Below are 9,529 nucleotides of genomic sequence, written 5' to 3'. Positions count from 1 at the left end.
TGTAGCAGACACAGAGTGTATGCAATGAGAATATAGAAAAGAGGCAACCAAACATGTTTTCTCTGTCTGCGTAAAGTTATCCTGCTTCCTAATAATAATGTAAAAGGCTATAGGAGACCAGTGACAATAGCTTTGAGTTAACAGGCAATCTAGGAAAGCAGAAAACTCACCATAGAATAAGTGATGATTTTAACAGCTGTTTAAACTTCATCTTTAGTCCTTCCATCCATCTCTCTTCAAGGAACTTCTCATTAGCTGCAACAGCTGCTTCCCAGCCACAGCATAGCCCAGACAGTAAAAAGCAAAAGCGACTCTAACCAGTCTAACTGTAGCATAAGGGAATGTAAAAGAATTAAGCTGCACTTTTTGAGACAGTTCTTTTGTATCCTGAGACAAAGGTTTGGGTTTATCCTATATGTAAACAGACATGCCATTAGAAATGAAAAGGGTACGCAGCTAGAAAGGCCATACATGTTGCTGAAAAATCTATTTCAGTGTTACAATGAGGGCAAATATCTACAGAAGTAGTTACCTGGACTCCCTAATAATCACAGATACTATTAACTTACATTACCAGAAACAATTATTAAGAACAGCTATTTCAGCTCCAATTAATTTCTTTCCTTCCCAGTTTGCTTTAACATTTGCTGTGACATTTTCAGGTTAGAGTGCTATGTCAGGACACCCAGCTCTGCCCAGCAATGCTCAAAGGCACATAGCACAGTGAATATTGGCCAATATAACTGCCACTCAAGCACCCAAATTGGAGAATAAGACTTAAGCATGAGAATTAAAAAAGACCTGCCTAGTTACTTAATACAGTCATGAAATGCAAATAATTAGTACCTTTGGAATTAGGCATGACCCTGAGAAGCACATGGGCTCACAAAAGTCATGTGCAGTAACTTTCAGGAAGAAAAACAACAGGTCAAAAACTATTATGCAGAAATACTTAGGATACAGGAACTAGAGGTAATATCAGATGTTTGAAAACTCTGAGGATGCTACTCTGAGCATGGCTAATGATAGGTTTGAATGACCACAAGCTGTAAGCGTTACAAATTCTTTAGGACTGTTGACACCAAGCTGAGTACACTGCTTTTCTTCTTTACCATTATTTCCACCATACTTTTCCACCCTTTGTTAAAATGTGATCATCAAGCTGGCTCTTGAGTTCTGTTCTGCACTCAGTTCTGATGTAATAAGAAACTCAACCCCAACTGCTGCTCTGCACCATGTTCAAAGTGAGCAACACTCTGCAGAGGCTGATGCTCTAGAATAATTGCATTGTTCTAGACTATCAGGGTAGAATACCATAAAGCTAACAAAGAGTTTCTTCTAGCAGTAGGTTTGTAAAAACCAACTAAGATTTGTATTCATTTGCCTGCATTACTTTCTGGAAAATATTTTCTAGAAACAATATGCTATGATTAATTGCAGGGTTTTTAAAAAATAAAATATTGGAATATTTAAAAGACATTATATTATTTCTTCTAATATTGCAATATCCATATTATAATAATGTACATTTAAATTTAAAAATTGGCTATGTGGTCAGTAATTTGTAATACTTGGTATTACTGTGATTATTTTAGATGTATAAATAAAGTTGTGAATGTTCATTCTCTTCTAGTGACAATGTGAGATTTTTGCCATTCAGATACAGAATAAAGTTGCTTGTTACTTATTTTTTCCCGGTTAGTAAAAAAGAATCCACAGAGCTTGCAACATCTTGTAGACAAAGAATAAGCAGAGCATATGTTAAAGTTTCTGTACGATAAAGATATTTCATCTTGTTAAAAATGAAAGGGAGAATGAAATCGGAGAGAAAAAACGTAAGGAGAATTTAGGAGGATCAAAACTTCATACAAACTTCTAATGAAAATAAACTGTATCCATAAAGAAATACATACAAATACTTAGGGTACCTTTTTATCAGCTTGATGGATTTGAAGGCCTCATCCATGTCTCCAGCAGTCAGATAGAAGCTGAAGTTCAGCATGGCATCCCGGGTAGTCTTATCACAGTCTCCTAATCCAACAAAATCTCTCATGGGTCTTCTCGCAACCATCTGAGAGACTGTTATTGAGCCAGACTCTGCTTGTCCTTTCTCAGCTTCTCCCAGCTAAAATAAGAATGTTATCATTTAGGCATCAAGTAGGTTGACACTTCCTCCTTCGTACACGTAATCAATTGCATTATTTCCAGTAGAGTCCAAGTCTTCTATTTCTGCAGGACCATGATCAATGCTGACAACAGTTGCAGTGTTTCAGAACTTCCTAGAAAATGTCCCAAAATATGGAATTCCATAGAAGAGATGAGCATATCATAACAAACAATCACAGCAGGTCAGTGACAGTTTGGAGACTGGTAAAATACCACAGGAGAGGCAGACTTCTACTACTACAGTATTTTTTAAAAAAATATATTTTTATTATAATTATGAGTGTAATAGCAACTATTATTTTAAGTCCCTAGATTTCTGGAGATTTCAGATAAACATTTCTCTAAGGTTAGTCTCTTCTCAAAAATGAGTCTGCTGTTCTGAAAGTTAACTGTATAGACCCAATTCTTTTATTCCTGCCTTCATATGAAGCTTATAAATACTGAAGCTCAGATTCAAACCCTTCTCCACACCAGTGGCAGTTCTGGAGCCTCTGGAGCTTCAGTGATACTTTAACCAGTCATTGAAAGGCAGCTCAAAGCAATTTAACCATTATTCAGAAAAAGAGTAAAGATAAACTCAATCATCAATATCAAATGATGTGTAGAGTGTAACAAGGAAACTTTCACAAGGCAAATGCAGAGGAAGACCATCTGAGTCCTGAAGGACACCAAATTTCACATATACTCTACCCCTTGGTATAGTTAGACGAGATAACGAAACATTAAGGTTTAAAAAAGCCAATAAAAATTATAGTATTATATTATTACACAGTGAAAGTATGAGATACAATAAAAGACAGAAATCAAAAGTGCAATGCGTTTGACTACAATTTGGGGAATTTCTGGAACCGGGAAAGAAAAGACATTCTAATGAATAAGTAGAAACCTTACTATATGAGAAGTAATTTAGTCACAAAGACACAGTAACCTACCGAGGGAAGAAAATGGAAACAGAAGAGAGAAAAGCAGAGAATGAAGAAAGAGGAGAGAAATAATGCAGATACTTACAGGTTTATAGACACATCCCCTCCGAAAAAACAAATAATGGCAGCAACAATCCATACAGAGTTTAATTTTTTTTTAAAAAAAAAAAAAAAAAGAAAAACAAAAAAAGAGAGACGTAGTATCAAAGTAAAATAGCATGATACACAATGGGAGTAAGTGTTTAAAGAAGGACTGGAAAATGCAGATCACCTTTGACCTTTCAAATTAAGAGAAAAAGGAAAGTAAAACAGTGCAACTCTAAAAGCAGGATCTGCACAGGAAGAGCAACAACAGTCAGTTCTCTGGAAGGGGGTTAAATTGCAAAGTACTGCTCTGAATCTAAATATATTAAGTAGAAAAATGTCTAGATACATTCTCTGTTTAACACTGCTCCTGAACTACATGAAATTAAATTTATGTGATCACATTGGTCTGTCTTATTCAGAAGATTTAGAGGATTAGAAGTCTCATTAATACTAAGCTCCTGCACATTTTACAAAAATAAATGCCTTGGTAGAATAAACAGGCTCTGTTAAGCTCCCCCTACAAGAAGAGGGCAGTGCAAATTATCGTGTTAACAGGCACTGAGAAAATCACTTCAGAGCTTAACCAGAAAACCAATCTATAGGTAACAGGCTTCATCTCTTCCAGTATGCATGGAATTACGCATGCTATTATTTACCTAAGACGCAAACAATTTTGGATTAGTATTCAAGCTTAAGGAGTTAAAGCATGCATTCCTGCTATTTGCAGCACATAGGCATTCAGCAATAGTGCAAGACAAGTATTCTTGCTCTGTTTGGTATTCTGTGGGGATTAAGCTCCATTCCAACAAAAAATGGGTTGCTTCTGCTGAAGCTGGTAGGAAATGTCCCCTCCTATGGCCTACACAAATTTGACCCCCACACACCCCCTTACTTGCCATAGGCACACTGAATACTTAAAGCAGAAAGCGAATTTTTTTTTCACATCCCTTTTTTAGTTGCATTCCCTGGTAATTACTGTATCTCCTATCCTTGTACGTCACATCCAGCTTGCAATATTCATGAAAAGCCAATTCATTATAATTTCCACAATAGTGCCAAGTACACCCAGCATTAGAATTATCTTTCTGTCATTTCCACATCTGATGCAGCAACTGCCATTTGAGTTGCTCTACTTACTCCAGACTCAATTTGGTTAAATTTGATCCCTTCCCGTAAGTTCAGACTTTTCACTGCGTAGAGAAGGAATTGTGAAAGATTTCCTCACCTTTTTTGCAAAGTAATAGTGTGGCACCTCTACGCCCAGAAGAACCTCATAGGCTGAAGGCAATGGAAAGCTCTCCTGAAGCAAAAGACCATGCTCTTCGGTACTGAAGAATGATATAATCCAAACATCCATCTGGAAAAGGAAGTAAAGCATTGTTTTGTTTTTATGCTGCAATATCCTTCTTTCGTTTCATTTTTATTTTCCATATTCACTGGGCAGAACCTTCTCTTGAAAATAACATGTCATATACATTCACACACATGCCTGCTGGAATGGGCAGAGCTGCAGCTTCCTCCCTATAAGTAGCCAACAACTCATTCTACGTTACAGACTGCTCCTCCTGCAAAGAGATCTCTACCTCTGCCTTTCAGGAATCAACTTCACCAACCATAAAGAGGGAAGTCCCTGGCCACAGACTGCTACTCTAGAAGTCTCTCTGACAGATCTGACTCAGGTCAAAGAAATATTCCCAGCTGTTTTCAACAACGGTTGTTTGTTTGGGTTTTTTTTTTTTAAATGCTGTATTATTTCTATTATAATTTCAGCAGCTCACTGACTGTTTTGAGTTCCCAGGGAGTATACCAGCCATTTTAAAAGAGTTTTTGTAACAGCTTAAATATTGACCTTACTCCAGTCAAAACGAAGCATTTACTTCCAACTAAAGTTAATCAAACTTCTCATTTATTAAAGGTTAAGCACATAGTTAAAAGTTCTGTTGACTAAGAGCCAAAAAGTTGCACTCTTTTTACACATTTTTATTTTTCCACTTTATGTAGAAGCTAAGCATTTTTACTTGTTTACATTAGGAATATCAGGTTGAAGTGTTCTTCTCTTTGCTAGAAGACCCTAGCAAGGTCTTTTGAGACATCCTTATTCCATTCCTCCTTTCTACCTCGATCTTCCCATGACTTTTCTAAAGTTGTTTCAACCAACAAAAGAAACAAAGAGCTTTCTATCTCTAATTGGAAGAGGTTTAACTAAAATCATGCACAAACCAGAAAACTTTAACTCAACATGGAAATTTCAAATCAATGGAATAGTTATGAAGGACAGGCAGTTCTGTGCAGACAAAATGTTAAGGACTGCTACAAGTACATTAGCAGGGAAAGCGGGGAAGAATTGTTTGTCTGATGAAAGACATCTTTTATTAGACAATTTCTGATCAATAAAAATGAAATCTTTTTTCTAATGTAAAAAAGACCGTAAAAGACAGTTTGAGAAATACCATAAAGATGTACAATGTCTGTCCAGCAAAGCAGAAGATGATAAGAACTGGGTAGGAAGAGTGTACTTCCCTGTTATTCTACCAAATTAATTCTTGCTGCTAGAATTGGACTCAGGATATAAAATCTGCATTATTTTTTATAAAATGAGAATAAGTATCAAACCTCTAGATTACCAATTCTCCCATTAATGTCACCTGGAAAACTGTAGCCCAGATACATGCTTACATTATGATCATCCTCCAAATTCTAGCATAGATAAAGAAATAACTTATTTTTCTGTCACTGTATTCAAGCTAGGGCTAAACCAGAAAGCTAATTACAGTGACTGCCTGAAGCCACAGACACCAAACACATAATTTTACTGCTCACTTTTATACAAGACTATGTCTACTACCTACTCCCATATCCTTAATGAAGGACCAATGATTTACTACTTGGACAGGGAGAACTCCATGTAAAGCAAGGTTAAACAAACAGAAAGACCATACTGTGCTCTCAGTCTCATTTTTCTTCTGCTCTGGAGACTGTAGGTCTGTTTCAAGAATTGCTTCACATACAAAAAGTCTTGGTTCACTCTGGTCCCAGAAATGGCAAGCAGGGATGTGACTGTGCAACTCTGGATACTCCACAACAGACCTACCAAGGGAGAAGAAAAAAAAAATTTAGAAAGGGAAACAAAATAATTCCAGCCCATTCAGCACAAGCATGTAAATAATGGACTAACCAAGGGATAACTTTCAGATGATCAGGTATCTACACCAGTAACATCAGCCATATGCATCTCCCTGCCTCCTAACATTGCACACGGCAATGTCACTTTTAGTTTGTCCTGTATACGTTAGCCATGTCTACAGGACATAAAGCATTTCAGTAGAAAAAAAGGTGGCACTGCCACAAATACAAACAGGCATCCAAAATCTCCCTCCACTGAGATTACCGTCCCACAGAAATACTTGACCATCTTTCAAAAGGTCTACCTTAGCGACTGCTACCAGTGTAGGTACTGTAACATGGGCACTACCTCAGCTCAGTCTTCTTGGGGGTTTTACAACCTGCCCCAAGGTGGTAATTGCCAGCACTGCGAGAAGTGCCCAGACAGGTTAAAGACAGCTTGAATACACTGATGTGCACTTTGATGAGGAGTAAAGAGAGAGTTTCTAGTCCATGTGCCTCACGTTCAAATCCAGCTAAGCAGCGGTCACACAAGATCACAACTAGACAATTGTGATTAAACTGATAGGGAAAATAAGAAATTAGTTTAAATTCTCAGGCAACAGATCTCTCTACTGAGAGTTCAGCAAAGAGACCTGGGCGTGTAGCATGCTTTGAACTGCTGAACTCCTCACGGCTGAGGGAAACTCTGAGTTGCAGCTGAACCTGACCTGCAGCTGGGGCATGTCAGTCTCTAGATATGCCAGAGTTTATTCCCTTCCTCAGTACTGAGCCTGAACACCATACTGTGTGTGAAGAATTCCAAGGCACTGTGAAATAGCACATTAAGCACGAAGACAACCTCTGCAGCCTTAGGAAAGCCATCCTGCAGCAGTTTAAATAAGAAATATCTTACTGCCTCCTTCAGGCATTTAAATACTACTTCAGTGCCGGCCATGTTAAGACTCTAGACGTACAGAATCAGACTATTTTATCAATGGCTTAGGAGTCTCCTGAAAAAATACAGACTATAAAAAGGTGTCAAATTTTTAAAAAGAGAGAAACCAAAGACATTATTAAAATATTTTTCCTCATTTGTTGTCACCACTGAAGCATGGACTTTGTGGGAAGGACTGGAGTAGGGCTGGAACGCAAATTAAGGGAGAGATTCAAAGGGATGCAGAAATACACTGTGTCCTATCCATGGCACTGAATTCAAAATAAACTGCTCAAACTGAAAAACAGTATTTGTGTAAAAAAAATTGGGAGTGTTTAGATTCTGCCTCAGGAGAAGAGAGAAAAGGGGAGAAGTGTAGATTATTATTATTTTCTGGTGAGTTTACTCATTCCAATTTCAAGATACTCTAAAATGAAGCACAGATAAATGGATTATTCGCACTGACACCATCTAGCATTTCAATACCAGTGCAAAGGCATTACTAGCTTGTGGTGGCCTCTGTTGGGCTACACAAGATACTACACTCAAGAACAACTTGCTACTCATTACACTGTCTGCATAACTGACCAAGACATAAGGCCCCAAATTTGCACTGTCCTTAGTTTTTGATGAGCTGGGTAGTTCCTTCTGGTTTTCAGTGATAAGGAGAAGAAATCCTTTTTTGCTTGTACTATCTATAGTGAATAGTTGCTAAAAAGGCAAACCACCTTCTATTCTAACACTATTTTGCCTGAAGAAAAATAGTCAGAAAAATTATTGTAAAACCAGATGGGAATTTGTACCTTAACTTTCCACTGTACTTCCATGAGAATTCCTAGCTCACTGCATTTTGCTGCCTTGCTACTAGGATTTCTAACGTTTTTACCGCAGAACAGCTTGCATGAAAACAAAGCTGTCAGTTCTAGATAGACATTTCATGAGTTTTTATCCATAAAAACACACTGTATTGGACTTAAAAATTAACTTTTTTCCTAGGAGGAACTTCAGGATGTCCTCTTGTCAGTTCCTATCCTGTAAACTCTTCATGAAAGAGTAACTTTTCAAGATTTTTCTTTATTTTAAGATCCAGATCCTGATTCTAGTCACATAATACCTCTACACATACTGCCTCAACGCCAATCATCCTCTCTGAGACCTCTGAGCCAGATGTGGCTTCCACATACCTAGTAACTCTCACTGCATTTCTCTTCTGTGAATTTGTCCAATACCTCCATGAACCTTTCCTTTATCATCTCTAACTTCCTTTGGTGATGAGCTCCTTAGCTCAGCTGCATGCTGTCTGAAGAACGGCCTCCTCCTGTTTATACTGAGCTTGCTATCTGGTACCTTCCTTTGACACTCCCTAGTTCACATATTGGAAGAGAATGGGCTGACTGACATACAATGCATTAGTTTTAATTAATTCTTTAGAAATAAAATAATATCCGTACAAGCTCCTACACAGGGGAATGTCAGTATCAAGGTGTTGCTGGTCTTCACAAGGTAGATCCCTATCTTAAATCCAAAAGTAACACTTCTCAAAATAAAAGCTTCTTACTTGTCAGTGCCTTGTTGAGAAGAAAGCTTCTCTCTACCATTTCCCTGTTCAGCCTTGAAATCAAAGAGTGTAACTTTGTCCATTTCAACATCATAGAAACAGATCTTGGAATCAACGTTCCCATCCACCTACGAGGGAAAACAGAAGCTGCTGAAGCATGCAGTCAGAAAGAAAAAAAGGTATGATTATCTCATCCAATTCGTGCTCACAGTTTTGTTTACTGGTAATCACACAAGAACATTCTTTGGAAGAAATACCACAAAATTTCTTGCTGTTTTTCTATTGTAGCAAGATAGCCTCTGATTTCTTTGAAATGCTACAAAGTAGCTTTTGTAACCAAAATATTGCTTCCTTTTCTGGGTTGTTCTCACCAAATGCACAAAACCTTCACATACCTTAATTTTAGTGTTTAGTTACTTGCCTGGACATGACATTCCAAGACCCAATACACTGCATAGAACACATAGGTTTATTTCTGAGAAGCGAATCTTGTGTCTCCAGTAATCTTCTTGAACTGCACCAGCCTACTAACTGATGGTCAGGTCCTAGGGCAGTAAGTGAAGAGCTTTGCCTCACCTGGCTAACAAGGATGCTGACTTTATTGCCATTAGCATTGCACTTGACAGATGCAATGCCTCCAAGGCCAGGAAACAGCTCAGAGAAGTTCTTGCTATTGCAGTGCACTTTTGCCTCTCTGTGGAAAGGAATAAACTTAAATCATATGGTGGTAAGCAACTGGCAACACGCATCAGCCAA

At 37.8% G+C, this 9,529-nt stretch overlaps 1 protein-coding gene across 2 annotated transcripts in view; it reads right to left on the bottom strand.

Annotated features, from left to right (window-relative positions):
* Window positions 1-9,529, bottom strand: part of IFT140 (intraflagellar transport 140) — an 80,174-nt gene that overhangs the window by 47,591 nt on the left and 23,054 nt on the right. Inside the window, exons 13-18 of one of the 2 annotated variants that reach the window (XM_086472940.1) lie at window positions 9,350-9,467; window positions 8,774-8,901; window positions 6,116-6,263; window positions 4,402-4,533; window positions 3,175-3,207; window positions 1,929-2,125 (exon numbers count right to left, since the gene is read on the bottom strand). In XM_086472940.1, the coding sequence (XP_086329066.1) occupies window positions 1,929-2,125; window positions 3,175-3,207; window positions 4,402-4,533; window positions 6,116-6,263; window positions 8,774-8,901; window positions 9,350-9,467 (756 nt within the window). The remainder of the gene's footprint in view (window positions 1-1,928; window positions 2,126-3,174; window positions 3,208-4,401; window positions 4,534-6,115; window positions 6,264-8,773; window positions 8,902-9,349; window positions 9,468-9,529) is intronic. The other variant, XM_086472939.1, reaches the window with a different exon arrangement.

Source organism: Leptosomus discolor, chromosome 14 (assembly GCF_034619465.1).
Source record: "Leptosomus discolor isolate bLepDis1 chromosome 14, bLepDis1.hap2, whole genome shotgun sequence".
Lineage (NCBI taxonomy): Eukaryota > Metazoa > Chordata > Aves > Leptosomiformes > Leptosomidae > Leptosomus > Leptosomus discolor.
This window is presented reverse-complemented; position numbering and strand designations above follow the sequence as displayed.